Source organism: Macrosteles quadrilineatus, unplaced genomic scaffold (genome assembly GCF_028750875.1).
Source record: "Macrosteles quadrilineatus isolate MER2022 unplaced genomic scaffold, UCM_ALF_1.0 Scaffold_7__1_contigs__length_78375512, whole genome shotgun sequence".
Classification (NCBI taxonomy): Eukaryota; Metazoa; Arthropoda; class Insecta; order Hemiptera; family Cicadellidae; genus Macrosteles; species Macrosteles quadrilineatus.
In genome coordinates, this window is record NW_026542600.1 from 45,190,464 (window position 1) to 45,207,349 (window position 16,886).

Here is a 16,886-nt window from a genome sequence, read left to right on the forward strand (position 1 = left end):
AGTTGGTATGACTCGCGGTCACGGCGTGATCGTTGGTATGACTCGCGATCACGGCGCAATCGTCGAAATGACTTCGTCTCCTGCGTTCGCGGACCTATCGCTCGCAATAGCGGCGTCATCGGCACTCGCGAAGCGGCAAAATCGCCAACGATCGGACCAAATCCCGTCCCGAAAAATTCCCGAATAAAATGTAATCCCGTCCCGATAATCGGGAATATTTTTTTCCCAAAAAATTCCCGAAATTTCGGGACCCGTCCATCCCTAATAAATGGTGGTGTATACTTATCTTTATTTAGCACTATTTTGAGATAATGGTCTTAGTTTGTAAATGCACAATGTTAAAATGGGCTAAAAATAAAGTTATAAAAAGTCCTCATAACTTTAGAACGGATCAAGATTTTTTAAAACTAATTGCAGCATTGTAATCAGCGTAAAATTTTAGTTTGAAACAGTGGGTCACAACCCTACCTTTACATTTGAAAAACAAATTTTGTATCCAATATGGCGGATCCAAGATGGCGGCCAAAAACGTTTATCCAGTCAAAATGAAGTACTTACTACACTACAATGATCTGACGTGGTTAGAAGTTGATATCTTAAGAAATGTAGAAAAAAGTAGGGGGGGAACTCATTTAAAATTCACCCTGTATTATAGTCATCAATTTAGCTCAGGGGCTAAATCATGTCTATTGAATTAAAGGCTTCGAAGGATAGAATTTATGGAGCTGGTTCCTCTATTATTGATTATATTTTAAGAATATGTTACTCAGAGGTGGTTTGGAAGCTCGGTATTAGCGCTAGCCTGCTGCTAAGAGCCGGATATTTCCAGTATTTAGGTTGACGCAAAAAAAAAAAAACCGGTTTGGGAGCTCGGAATTAGTTAGGTGCGGGCCAAAATTGGGCAGTGATAATCTCGCGCCTAAATATTTCTGGTTTGGGAGACTGAAATTAGGATCAAGAAATATATCTTCCTCATATTAATTAGTGAGTTTAAGCTGCAACTTTAGTTCTGGCAGGGTGCAGGTTTAAGTGAACATTATGCCAGTATTACCTCATTAGCATATTTATTGTTAACACATTAACTAAAAGAATGTTAAATTGGGATTTGTTAAATTTCGAACAATTTAATAATTAATCTCAAAGTATATTTGAAAAGTTTTGTTTTTAGGTTTCTGATGTTCAAATAAAACAAAAATTGCCTAGTAAGATAAATTTAACCAAAAATTATTTTCTTTTTCTTTTTCCTGTTTGCTGCAATAAAATATGGGCCCTAACTGGAATTTTTTCAACTGAGAGTTTGGTTTTAAAACACCTGTACCTTAGTTATAAAAATATTTTATTAGCTACGAAAAACATGAGAAAAGATTCAGTCCTTTGATCGTGTGATTTCTGTTCAATGATTGGGTGTGTTAACACCAATGCTGTCACAAAATCGAGTTCAAGGGTATCTGCGGAGGTCTTCTTGGTATCAGCCATGGTCAATGTCACACAATAAAACACTTACGCACTGTTTTTTTTAATCTCACTACCACTTAAACAAAGTAATCATACACACTTTTTAATGAACAAAATTAACTAAGACGACAAAAAGAATAATTTGAAAACTAAATAAGTGGTATCAGCAATATGACACATACTTCCTCCCATTACCTTGTCAACAACCTTTATCATAGGTAAGTGACAGGACTATGATATTTTATAGGGAAAATCACTAAGGTTGCAATCACTTCTGACCATAATTTTTACAGCAATGGGGGTTTGCACTATTTTGTTTAGAATTACAAGGACCATAATATACTAATTGTAATCAAAACCATCTTTTTTCAAAAATATGATTTTCCGTTACTTTACAGGATTTTTAATGGGAAAATTACATATGTTACAATAACTTAAGAACCGTAATTTGGACATTTTTGAGAAGATTGGATTTTTCTGGTACTTTATGGGTTTTTATGAGTAAATCACCATTAGAAATCAAAGTGTCAAAAAATGAAAAAAAATTCCTGGAGATACCATAGATACCTTAATACAAAATTTCATAAAAATCGGACTACAGGTGTGGTCTGTAGCTCTGTGCACAACAATATATACAGACATCACTTCAAAAGCCCCTTTTTCGGGTTCAGGGGGCCCAAAACGGATATATCCACTCTAAACTCAAACTGGAGAATTTTCACAAAAACACTACTTCTTCCATAAACTATCGTATAGGGGGAGAAGGTGAAAAATTGCTACATAAACGCCAAAACTCACAACCTCATGGTCTCGGTCCACCTTCACAAAAGTTTGACGGAAAATTAAAAACAAACAAGTAGAAGAAGTGTCAGGGCTTCTAAATCCCCCCCCCCCCCTAAGTACACTTTTGTTGTTGTCTACAGTCAGGTGTTCTGCATTGGCCGTTGACAACCCCAAAACCTGAATTCTCCGGCATTTCCTGACCATCTAGCCATGCTGCGACTTAGGCCCGATTATACTTGCTCTACGATCATTTCTACTTTGACCCGAGCTCCCAAGTCTGGTTTTTGATCCGCGTACTTAAGTTAGGCGCATCTAACACTGGGCGTGTACTAGCTGCACTCGAGCTCCCAAACCACCTTTCAATGTCATACCTTTGTAACAGCTGTTTTATTTTTCCAATCCCTGTTTTGGAAATCGGACCAGAACCATTATAGATTGAATCAGCTGTTTGTGTTGTAGATTAATACTATTTAATTTTATATATGTTTTTTTCACAAATTTTGAAGTGCCCCTTTACGCATAAGATATACGAGACAGAATAAAGAGCATAATGAAATATATAAACAACACAGTTTTAAGATAAAATAAATTACCAGTTGGTCTTCCACATATTAATGCTGCACACAACTCTTCTTCTTCCTCTTCTGATGTCAGGTCGTCTGCTTCGTTAATACGGCTTCGCTTCCCTCCAGTTTTTTTACCCTCCCGTCGGGTTCTTGTCTGAAATTACAATTTTAATTAATTTTGTTTCCATTAACCATATAACCTTCATACAAACTCTCCAAGTGGAACTTGGATAGTGCAAATACTAAGAAACAATGACAAAACCTAATTAGATAGACTTAGTGATAACAAACTGTTTAAAAATAGAAAAGCCATACTTTTGAGGTGCAAACACCTGCTTCGATAGAATGACTTTGATTGGAAACACAATTACAGTTCAGCTGCTACCGTTAAGCTTGTATGAAAAACTCTGAACTAAATTATCGATCATACGGATGTTCAGTGGGACTAATCCACAGGCAGAGAGTATAAAACAAGGGTTGGCAAACTAGTGATTAGGATGGGAGGGCTACGTCACCGATGTTAAAAGAGGCAAGGGAGTGGAGGAGCTAATGAATGGGTTAAGCAGAGCACAGTATTAAGCCTTATGCAACACCGTGCAGTTCTTCAATGTAAGTTTTTTTGGCAAATCAATCTTGTTGTTATGGTTCTCTTAAACAACGTTAAAGTTTCAAAAAATTTGAACTATCCAAAATTATATTCAAATTAGCCTCATTATACAGCCCCTATATCTGATTGCATAGGATGTACCTATCTGAGAACCTAAAGAAAATTTCTAATTAAAGAGGCTCCTAAATATAGAAAGTTTGAATTAGGCAAGTTTGACTGTATTACAATGAATTGTGTATTTATTCCATATGATTTTAGGGGTACAGTTCCAAAACATTTTTCTAGATTAGAGTTCATTGATTTCTAAAAATAATTAAAATAGGCCCAAGGCAAAATTTTAGTTTTACGTTTCTGTTATAGTATATTGAATTTTAGCCTCCTTATCACATTTAAATACTAATGAATTGGTGTAAATACATGCATTTATGCGATCAATGTGTTGCTAAATTGCAACCGGTTTCAACTAACATAGGAGTCATCGTCAGGGCAGTACAGATGTCTTCTCGCTTCATTCAAGATCGTCAATTCATAATAAATAAATACATTTGACATGTACAAGTACACAAACATAAAAACGAATATTTAGGGTTAAAAACAAAGGGTGATACTAAAACAGTAACAAGACACGACATGATCGGGCGGGTGTTATGTCTAAACTCTTGTTATGTATTACCCTTAGTTTTTAACCCTAAATGATTGTTTTAATGTTCGTGTAGGTGCGTGTTTTAAATGTATTAATTTATTATGAATTGAAAACCTTTGAATCAAGCAAGAAGACATCTGTACTGGCCCGATGATGACTCCTAAGAGAGGCGAAATAGGTTGCATTTTAGCAACACATTGATTGCATAAATGCAGGAATTTACACCAATTCTTTAGTCTGTTATAGTAATGGATATATAGATGGAAACATAGTTTCCGAAAGCGCTTGCGATTAAAACAATTTATTATATATTGGCCTTTTTGAACTTTAAGTTATACATTTCATTATTCATTGCCAATATCTCCAATATAAGTCATCTGTTGTAGTAGCCAAAACCATAAAAAGAAATTAATAAAGTTATGTTAACTCACCTTCCTTTCTCTAGGTTCTTTACCAACACCATCTTGATTCTTCCTAGGGTTTCGTACCTTCAATTTCTTATTACTATTAGAAGTAGATGGGAAGTTTCCACTACTTATGTCAATATCTTCAAACATACGTTTGGTCCTTGCGACTCTGTCTTTTAGGTTTTTCATAATGTCACAGTCCGTTTCACTTTCATCCTAAAGAAAACATGAAATAGTTTATTAGTGGTTGTACTATAGTATACATGAATACATAAATGAATTTGTTAGTTTTGATTTATGAGTTTTACTTATCTTTTAGTGATGTATGAAATGAAAAAATCAAAAAATGAAAACTGAACAAAATTAATGGAATAGATGTGTAAAACCAGAGGATCTTTTTTAATAGTATATCAGATCTACATTTATTTTCTAATATTTAGCAAAATTTGAGCTAAGTAATTAATTGTAAATCTGACATTATTGTATTTATCAACAAAATAAAATCTTATGCAACAAGATCTTGGCTATTTTAGAGGTGAGCCTATCTAATAAATAGGGGTGTGTGAGTAAGTGGTGTAGAATTTTTAAGCGAGTAATTCAGCATGTGGCTTCACACAGGTTTTTAAGGAAAGTAACAAAATTGTTTTTCAATAATTTTGCTGGAAGCATTATTATTTGAACAATATGGATACTTATGTTACATTCGTAAGAAGTAATATTGAAAGCAGAGTGTCTAGTTTATTTCCATTTTAAAATTCAAGACTAATTCCTGACTTTTCAAGACTAATTTCAGATCTGTCAAGACTAGTTTTTCCAACAAGTAGTCATGTGTCAATACCAAAATGTATCAATTTTTGTTCTTGATACCGATTTTTATAGTTTTACAAAATTTTCTAAATAACTTGGTTATACTACACTAACTCCTGTCTTTATGTCAAATTAAAATGCAACAATGTAACATTCTAACTGACCAATTTGGGTTTAAACCCTTCCCAACACAGTAAATAACTACCATATGATCACCATATGGTAAATTAAATGAAGATCTAATGACGAAAATACAATTTTACTATAACTACAGGTATGCCAGCCTGATATTTTTAATCAAGCCAAACTAATAATAATATAATATTGTGGTAATATTGTGATCATCTGCGGTCGTGGAGACATCATGGTGGACTTGGGATTACTGAGAATCCAAAATATCTTCCCCAGTCACGGAAACATCATTACTATCTGTCGCATCCACAGAATTGCCATCATCGTCTCCCACGGTCACAGAAATGTTACCAATGACTCCCGCGATTGTGGAAAAATCACGAATATCTCCCACGGTCACAAAAACGTTATTGTCGTCTTGCTTGATTGCGGCAAAACCACAAAAATCTCCCAAGGTAACGAAAACGTGACCGTTGTGTCTAGCGTGATAGAGACAAGGTCATGAATATCTCCCAAGGTCACGAACGTGTGGTTGACGTCTAGCTCGATCACGGCAAAATCATGAACATGTCCCGCGGCCGTGTAGACATCATCGTCATCTCCCAAGGTCAAGAAAAAGTTATGGAAAGTGAAAGAAAAAGTCGCCGACAAAACATGAAGATCTTCCACAGACGTGTAGACATCTTTATCGTCTTCCGCAGTCACGGAAATGTGATCGTTGTCTTGGGCTATCGTGGCAAAATCATGAAAATTTCCGACTTTAATATCAAAATAAAGACTAAATCCCGACTTAGGCTACTTAATTTTTTTTTTTAAACAAAATATCCATATTTCAATTTTACAGTATTTTGCATTAGTTAGATTGGTCATACAAAATTTAAGGGATTAAGAAAATAACTTATTTGTACAAGAAAAACACTTAAATAACCAAACACATTCAAATCAAAATAATATATAATGTAGCAGAAGTGTTAAAAATATTTTATGAAATTGGTGAAGTGTCTAAACCAAAATTTATCGATTCTCAATACCGATACCTAAAAAACTATTGTCAATACCAATACCATTTTTAAAATAGTTTTACCAAGTTTTCTGAATGGATTGGTTGACCAACCCCTGTCTTTATATCTTTCTATTAAGTATTTTTGAACTAGGCTAATAGGGTGTTTTTCAAGTAAAAAATTGTATTCAGCAATTAAACATTCTAACTAGCCAATTTCCAAGCTTAAACCCATCTTATCACATCAAATACCGGTAATTACCATAACTAAGGTACTATAGAGGTGTGCCAGCCTGATATCTGATATATCTCTTTCAATTACTGAAACATCATCACTGTTAATCACAGTCGCGGCAAGATCATGAACATCTTCCACGGCCGTGTAGACATCATCATTGTCATTTGACGTGAAGTAACGACCCAGCCTACACTTTTATTATAGTTTATTTATTTATGTTTATTTTTACATTATTTTTCTAATGCACGTTATAATTTTGTTACGGTTGCTTAGGTTGAATAAGAAGTTTTTTTCATCTTTGGGTATTATGCTATATTATAAAGTTTAGTTGTTTTATCCTACACATTATCTTATGACACATAAAGAGTCTTGATTATTAATAATTTAATAAACAAATTGGTTGGTTTGATTAAATTGTGTGTCCTACAAATGGAAGTATTCCTACTTTATTTTCAATTATTTTGGACAGTATCCAGTTTTGGTAGGCTTTATTTTGATATTTTTTAAGCATTTCACTTCACTATGAAAAACTCATAAATGCTCAAAGTACTGAGTTTTTTTGTAAACTTGACTCATGAATTCATTACTCTCACACCCCTAATAATTTATTAATAATTAAACACTTAATTGAATATTTTCACTGACAACAATTACGAACAAATAAAATAATATCAACATAATAAATATACATACTATAGTAATATAATTGAATATACATATAATTACACCACCACCATGAAATAAAGAGAAAAAAGATAAATACAGCACACTTTTTATTTAGAGGTGCACATTTTCAATGTTTTAATTTCTGTTTAGCTCAATCAAAAATAAACCTGACCAAAGCCATGTTTGCAACCGAGTTTATAACATGTCTTTTAAAGAAAAGATTACAACAATTCAAGGAATGGGGGGGGGGTTTATAAACGTTCTTAGTTCTTACAGTTTTTTAAGTGTTTCCAACAGAAATTTGGTTTTCAATGAGAAGCTGAAAACATGTGTTTTCACCCAACATTGCAGCAAAATGTTTGTTTAAAAGTGGTATGTTGAAAACTCTGGTGTAAACAAGGCTTAAGACAATGTTATATTTGATTCAATTATGGAATGTTTCTTGAAATGGGATTATAACCATCCCACAATAACCATAGGAATCAAGAAGCAAAATTTACTATGTTTAACTCCTCTTACATGAGAGGACTTACAAAAATGCCGTACATAATAGGACAGCCAACCATGAGGTTGGAAATTGGCAAACTGACTCAAATTAGTTTTCATCCATGTAAAATACAATTTCATAATTTAAATTAGATGATAATCGCATTAAATTCATTTAGGTAACAGTAATTTCTAAATTATAAAGGCATATCCACCTACACACACCAATGTGATGAGATGATTTCATTTTCACAGAAATTAAAATAAGGACATCTCGCAATTTATTAATTACTTTAACATACAATGAGCAGATTGATTGTCTGTTCTGCATGTGTAGTAGCCAAATTATCTTGTAAAGTTGTAGTGACTACAGCTGTTCTGTACTCATGAGAATGTCATCAGTTCCAAAAAGAAAAACTTGGTGTACTCATAAGTACTGTACCAAAAAGCTGTCGTCACTGCAAATACACATGATAAAGAGGTCAAATAGACCCTTAGCTTACATTACCCATACAGAGGCCATTCCACCATTAAATACGAGTATAACCCACAGAGTATTGCGTGTACCCACACTCTATCTATTCGATAACCCATTTTTATCATGAAATTAACATATTCAAGTACATAAAGGAACATATATGATTCTCCATTATGTTCTATGTGTCAGAACACTTTAAAGTAGCAAAAACCTTCACGACTTGATTCTTAGTTCTGATACAAAATTGAGCTGAACCTCGATTCCACTGCAACACATGTACATAAAATCTGCACACATCTAAATAAAATAGCTGAATTATATATCACACAAATCATATTCAGAAGGATTTAAGTTTACTTTAATAATGTCATCCCCAACAACACACTATTACGAAATGAAAGAATTTCCAGAATACTTAAGTTAGTTTACAGAGTAGTAAGGTAACATCAGTTTGAGAGGAAGAATGGAGCCATTACAATTAGCATGTAATACAGTGATGATCAAAATACTTGATAGTTTGAAATTGGAATTATCAAGAGGTTTGATTTATTTAGGAAAAAACATTCAAGTTACAGAGTTGATTATTTAAAAAAGAACAATTGCTTTTGTAACTTTGTATGATGCCTTGGTCAAGCGGCTGTATCTTTGTTTGGCAGAAAAAATTGAAGTCCCACGCTTGACAAATGAGGAGTGTTGTTGCGTACTGAACGATTGTCTAGAAAGAAGATAATTTTACAATTTTGGCGTTTATATCAGCTGTGTATAATAATACTAGCCACCTATTGAACAAATCAGTTGTCATCCAAGCCTTTTTTTTTTTGACATAAAATGAGGTTACTAACCTGTCGCCAATCAGTCCTATATTGTCGTGGATGACTATAGTTTTGGGGTTAAAGCCCCATTTTCTAATCTTCTCTTCAGTCATCATATGTCAAACATATCCTTTTGCATTAGCCGTCGTCACATTTACTTCACACATAAACACATACAGAAACATTTATAATTACAAATCATGTACATGCGTGCGAGGCCGGCCAAGGACAAAACGAGACTGCAGGGTTTGATAAGAGTGTAGGTTAGCGATGCCTACTTGATGTTGTTGACCTTGGGGGAGGGGAATCAGCTGTTTATCTCCTCTATTGTTCTGTAGATTTGCCACTCTGTCAAATAAAATGTTTGGCCCAAAATTTATCATCTCGTTCAAAACATCATTTGATTCAAAACAAGATGAACGTTCTTGAAAGCTTTGAAATTTACAAAGCAATAAAAAATTCCCCAAATGATGTTTTTAGTGAGAAGTTAAATTTTGGATCACACATTTTATTTGACAGAGTGGCAAAACTACAGAACAATAGAGGAGATAAACAGCTGATTCCCCTCCCCCAAGGTCAACAACATCAAGTAGGCATCACTAACCTACACTCTTATCAAACCCCGCAGTCTGGTTTTGTCCTTGGCCGGCCTCGCACGCATGTACATGATTATGTAATTATAAATATTTTTGTATGTGTTTGTGTGAAGTAATTTTGACGATGGATAATGCATGAGGATATGTTTGACATATGACAACTGAAGAGAAGATTTGAAAATGGGGGTTTAACCCCAAAACTATAGTCATCCACGACAATATAAAACTGATTTACGACAGGTTAGTAACCTCATTTTATGTCAATAAATCAATCCTGGAGGCAAATTACGAATAAACTTTTTTGTTTGACCGACAAGTTACAGGGAATGACTGGCCTCTGTAGAAAATCTGTGCTTTGCGGCTTTTCCAATGAAAAAAAAAAAAATGTTAACCAGATGATTCAATTACAGATCTAACTAAACACCAAAACAACTATGCCTAACAACAGGATGTATAGTTTCCTGTTATGCCAAGAACAAATCTATGACTTCACCTCCGTCTTTTCAAATTATAGACAGTTCTGCTGACAAAACTTTAAATTAATGTGTGTTCCAAATCGGCCTGCCATCTGCTTTGACTTGTATTTACAATAGGATGAAGAATTTGAGATAGAAACATGTTTAGGGTCAATTTTTAATAGTGATGTTTTATCTTGTAATGAATGATTCACGATTTGTATTAGAAATGGACAGGATTGCATTTTAATTTCCATACAGGATTGTTTCTCCTTGAATTTGGGGATGGGAACTGCATGGGATTTTTCTTTCCATACAAGGGAAACTATAGTTTATTCAAACTCTTCAAGGCGAGATTTTTATAGTGATTTTTCTTTAAATTGCTTCACACCTTCCCTCATTTTGCCATTTGGCACAACTAAATGGTTCTCTAAATAGTTCATAACCTTTTATAGTTTTCACGCTTGAAAACAATACATTTGTCTCTGTCACAATCAGTAACAGCAGAAAAAGATCAGGAAACTAATGGACAGTTTGCTGTATATAGTCCTGTAGTTCTAAATAGTTCCCGTTCACTGATTTGTTGTCAGATGCCATTGAACGTGTTGCATTAAGACAAGCAGGTCTCGTCAAACTGTGGCAGTATCTTTAAACACAGGACAAGGATAGCTTGTCAAACTGCTGTAAAGGGTTAAATAAAAATCATGGAAAACATTTTTGCAGATGGCAAAAATGATAAACAATAGTATATTACGTTACTAGTCCTGAAAATAAGTGTTTACCGGACGAGTGTGGTCGTTCCCGTGCGAGATGAAGTCGAGTACGGGATTATCATACAAGTACGTACTGGTGAAATCCTGTAAATCTTTTATGATCGGAGAGACATCATTATTGTCACCTACCGTACTGTTGAAATCCTTAACATCTCCCAAAGAAATCATCATTTTTGCCTACCGTACTAGTAAAATCCTGAACATCTTCAACAACCGCTGAGGCATCATTATTGTATTTCGCCTACTGGTAATATTGTGAAGATCTACTACAATTGCTACAAAATTGTACCATCTCCCACGATAACGGAGACATCATCATTGTCACTTGCAAACTTGGCAAAATCGCTGACAGATCCGGTCCCGAGAAACTCTTGAATTAAATGTCATCTCGCCCAAAAATCAAGAACATATCTTTGTTGAAAATTTCGGGACTCGTTCATTCCTAATTTTATAATGACTAATTGTAACCATTAAATTGGTTGCATATAACATTGTCAAACGATTATTAACTATAGATAGGAGATAAAAATGGAATATTTGACATCAGTAAAAATTCAAGTTAGATAAACCACTAAATTAGTTATCTTATTATTATAACTTAATCTTAAAATAAGGAGGACTATTCTTAAAATTATTGTTAGTTGTCAAGCAGTTACATAAAAGAAATAACTGTTAGTCATGCATGCATAGTTATGCCACCCTCTAGTGCAGCTAGGTCAGTGCCCTAGAGCCCTGGATTGGTGTAAGTAAAAAGTAGCCCAGGATGGTTGCTGTTCACCAAGAACATTTGACATTTAAAAGTGGTAAGATTTCCCAGAAGTGATAGCAAGTTTTAGAGAAACACACTAACAAAAATCACTTCCATGCTTATTGATTAAGTTGATTATGGGCACCTCAAATTTAGGGACATCTATAATGTCGATAGGCTTGTATTCAATACTATCCGGCAAAGCCATTAGCGTGTTATTATTCATGGTTGGAAGAACAAGGATGTCTTCCATCCAAACAGAATCTTCGTTGAAGGATATCTTGCAGATGTTTGACTAGATGGTCAACATAACAAAAACGGGATGAAATGTAGGACAAATATAAAAAAATTATTTTTGGCTTGTAAGATGATGGGGCTTAAGTACATAGGCTTATCATATGTACTCACGCCCCTTTATCTTGCAAGCATAAAATTATTAAATAAGAGTATTTAAATGTCACAATGTCCATACTAAGAAATGGGTAGTAGAAGGGTGCATACAAATTAGTAAAATTACAAACTATATACTAGAGTTAACATGTGATATTCAGACACTAGTCAAGTCTGATGGTAAAGGTGAACCAGTATCCAGTACAGTGCAAATTGTGCATGTGACAGAGCATAGGACAGAGTAGCAGGAACAGTGAGTTGAGATACCCTGTACAACCGTTAAAGCAAGAGGAATTAGCTGGATGGGGCCGATATTTGGAAGGAAAAAATACCACCAGAAGTTAGGGTCCATATGATGCTAACACCAATTTGGCAGAAGATCTGGCCCTGGAGCTATGGTTAGCTAAGTGTATGTTACAAGTGAATGAAAAATAGTGAGAAGCATGGAACTAATATTTCATTAGCCTTGATCTAATATTTCAATATTTTACAATTGTACAATGTTAGGGTGTCCAGTGGCTCATAAAAATAAAGATCAAAGCTAATTCCAGTTTTTGGTTCAAATTTTCAGGTCAAAACTTGTAGTTCAAAAAAGGAAACTTGCTTTTTGTACCTGTTTGTTAGTACCTAAACCCTGTTCTAAGAACCTACAATAAGTCTGATCTAAGACAAATGAACCGTAGGCCTATTACAGATTTTAAAACTATGAAAATAAGGATTAAAATGTTTCATGAAAATAAAATATAAAAAAAAACATCCAAACTAGCTAACGTGTATTGTTATTATAAAGTTATTTAAAACATTCAAATAAATGGTGAAATTACATACAATCAACTGGCAAAGAGAAAATACATGTTTCAATTGTAGGTAAACAAAAACCGTTCAAAACACTCACTACAAACAATTAAATTTGTAATTACTGATCAGAAATGTCCAGGTTCTTCTACATCAGCTATTTTGGATAAAACCTAGTTTTTGGTTTTGACATTTTTGTACAATTCCTGGTTTTACTCAACAAAAACTAGAATTAACAATAACTGCAATTAACAAGTAATTATTAGTTATTTATTTTATGCGTTTTAGGTTCAATTAAAAGATTAAAAAGACATGTTTTGGAAATGATACTTCTCTTCAATAACAATTTGTTTATGACTACTTAGTAAACATTTAAGGATATTAAAGTAACCTTAATGAACATCATTCATAAAATTCATTAAAATAACACTGAAACTGCAAAACTAACATGAGGTGTGCAGACATCGGAAAAGTCAGGTCGCATTCAGTTCATTTTGCATATTATCTAGATCCGACCCGAGCCAAAATTTAATACCCCTAATATACATACCTATTAGTTGATATTTTTTTAAATAATTTTTTAAAATTGAAATCTAGTAAATTATATGCAGATTACAATGATATCTTATAAGCTTAGTTTGGACAAAGAATAACTGAGAAATTAATTTGTTCTTGCCACACCTTCGGTTTTCTCCATTTAAACAATGTTAAAAAGTAGTTTTATCAATTTAACATTGTTTAAATGGAGAAAAATGTAAGTAACTAAACTGTTCAACAGTTCCACAGCTAACCACTTGGATCACTAGTTGTGTTTCCTTTTTTTTACTCACTTCAACATCACATCGACTTTTACAAGTTGGTTGTTTGAATGCTTTAGTTTACCCAGCGGCCGTCTTCATCAGCAACAGATGTCAAACGCTGTGTTAACTTGGGCTTATGTTATTGGTTTGGTTCTCACACGTTAATGAGTTAAACACTCAAGGTGACGGGTGGGTAGAAAATATCAACAATACATCATGCCGGGCTTAAAGCCGTAGCTCGCGATCTGATGTTGACAGAGAATTAATAACTCTATAAATGGTTTTTCACACATTTACAGAATAGCTGACTCTTACCAACAAACACATCAGTGCAATAGGCCTATCATAAACTCTTGGTTACAACATAGGTTAGCTGAGAGATTCTAAGCTTTACCTATGTTCACGTCAGGCCACTAAAGGTCAGGATTGACCCCCCTCAAATTTATAACGTTACAACCACATTCAAGAATTTATTGAGCTTTTAGATTTATTGTGGCCAGTAATTAACTTTAAAATGTGACAGATGATAAAAATATGTCAGTTAAATGTATCAAATTTAGGCCCGATTTCACCAAATTCTCGCTAACGATGGTTTAGTTAAACTTCGGTTAAAACTAACCGATGATTTAAACCACAGTTAAGGAAATCTGGTTTCACCAACGAAAACGCGTCAAAACTAACGCTGGTTTTATAAACGAGAGTTTAGAGTAAAATCCAGGTGGCAGTGGCAGTGAATTGTCATAATACCGGGCTGTTACGGGAGCAAGTAAACATAACCTAGAAAATAAATCAGTGTTTATGAGGTAGTGAAAACAAAACTGGAGACAGCAAGCTTACAGGAATACAATAGATTCTGAGCAAAATAACAACAGAAAGCAAGAATAAATACCAAAACAATTAACATAAGTAAATAAAGGCAAAGCAATGTTGATCAAACATATTCGAGGAACTAATTGGTTGAGTTTTGCGGTCGAGTCAAGACTCAAAATCCAACTTTTTACAGGGATGTTCAATATTCTGTTTGTTCACTAACCAGTTTGGTACATTTGAAGTAGTGAAAAAACTGGAGTCAAAAGAATTACAAGAACGAGACACAATGTAGATAACACCAAAATAATTATTTTCTATAAAATACTAGCAGAATAATGACAATTTAGGTTTAGATTTTGGTTTACTTACGTCTAACCGAACGCAAAACAATTGTTTGAACGTTGGGTTAGGGTTACCCAAAGCCGGGAGAAGGAAAAGGGAGCCTATTTTTTCGAACAATGAAATAATAAATTTGATAATGTTTTGATAGCTCATATCTAATAATAAAATCAATTTCATCTTTGTTATTTAAATCATTAACCCTTTCTCTTATCCACCTAGTTGGTAGAACAACATAGGCTGCTCTTCATTGCCATCACTTACTTTCAAAAGCTAATTCGTACCGTATTCTCTTCTACCATTTCGCCTTTCCATATAAATTTTAAACTTAAAGCCAGCTGATATTTACTTAACGAAAGATTAAAGAAGCTAACTGGTCAAAATTGGGCAGTTAATTATCTAACGACGGTTTAGTCTAAACTAGCACTAACGGCGAGTGGTGAAATCCGATTTCGTCAGTTAAGAGCTAATTGCAGTTAGAGCAAGGCTTAACGGCGGTTTAAAAGTTTGGTGAAATCGGGCCTTAGTTTAAAACCGGTCAGTAATAGTAGATAACATTTTGAAACATAAATATTACCTTAAAATTATTAACCTTAATATTAAATGTATTAAGTACTTAAACATCAAATTATCCAAATCCAAAAATATCCTAATCTGAACCTCTCAATATCTGGTCCCATCAAAATCTAAAGCTTAACTTTCCAACCCAAATTCTATCCGAAATGAAATTGCCCTAGAGTAGACCCTCTCTTAACCAACCCTAATGGGACCGGGTCTAGGTCAGATAACTCAATAGGTCGGTTAAAACAAGCAATCCCTAAAAAAAAACATAACAAAATGAAGTGCTATTCTTTTGGAATTATATAATCATTATTTTGAAGTTGTACATGCGTTATTTATAAAATAAACTACACTTATCTAATTTTTTTCCCCGTTGTTGTGATACAAAAGTCACAAATAAACACAAAACACGGTTAAGTCAAATACTTTCAGTGAAATAAATTATATTTGTAAATAAAAAATCGTATTTTAATAACTTAAGTACTGTAATATTTATTTACAAATCTATTGTAATACAGTACAGAACTGTTTGTCAAAATTAAAGATACAAGCAACCATTTTGCTACGAGACAAGATGGTAATTTATAACCTCTCACTGGAGGCTCGAGCCTTGGAGTCATTAAGCCCCTCCCCTGGCCACCCTACAAGTAGTGTTGTTTGTTTACTCTAGCGATAAGATAATTCTAGATTATATTACAAAAATAGCAGCTGTTTTTAGGAACATCAATGTTTTGGGATAAATACAAAATAACTTATTCTCAGAGATAAGCGTGTGGTTCCCAATGCCGATCGTGGGAGCGTAAATGCCGAGATCCCTAGAACGCAGCAGTTTAACCGAACTGCTCTCAAAGCAACGTCGGTTAAAACAAACTGTAGTATTTTACGAATGTGGCCGGATAATCCTATTATCGGTTATTGCGAGTTCGGTTGAGAGGGGGTCTATATCTGTATCTGCACACCTCTAATACAGACTGATATGGATTTTCAAATGCCTTGTCAGCAGTTGAGTAACAAGTTTGATATTATTTCTTTTGAGAGAATGCGGTCTTTTGAAAATTAATAGACTACTGTAATGTATCACTTAGATTTAGCATATTTGGATTAGAAAACTATTGTAACAATATTTCATTTACCAAACCGGACAATTGACAAAATAAAGAAGATATGATGTTGATGAGATGATTATGATGCCATTTTCATACACTTAAAGTCCAGGAAATACATTAAATAACTTGAAATTCTTCACTAATAATTCAAACAAATAACACAAACATATAACAACTCATACAATAAATGTTAAATACTTTTGGTCTGATAGTCCTACCATGGAAAAACAACACTGCTGCATCCATGAGCAGGAACTGTCGGTAGGTTCAATTAATTGTCTCTGTTATATGAAACAGTGAGGGTATATTTCAATTCCTCCAGTCAAACACTGTAGTAGATTAAGTAAAATATGCTCAATGATTCGCTTAAAGGCAATGCTAAGAGTGTTATTTTTTATTGCTCTATGTACAGAAACTAAAGACGATCACAGTG

At 33.9% G+C, this 16,886-nt stretch overlaps 1 protein-coding gene across 1 annotated transcript in view; it reads right to left on the minus strand.

Moving 5' to 3' along the window:
* Positions 1–16,886, minus strand: part of LOC128997837 (lysine-specific demethylase 5A) — a 73,886-nt gene that overhangs the window by 8,832 nt on the left and 48,168 nt on the right. Inside the window, exons 27-28 of the mRNA XM_054423585.1 lie at positions 4,486–4,677; positions 2,832–2,958 (exon numbers count right to left, since the gene is read on the minus strand). Coding sequence (XP_054279560.1) covers positions 2,832–2,958; positions 4,486–4,677 — 319 coding nt within the window. The remainder of the gene's footprint in view (positions 1–2,831; positions 2,959–4,485; positions 4,678–16,886) is intronic.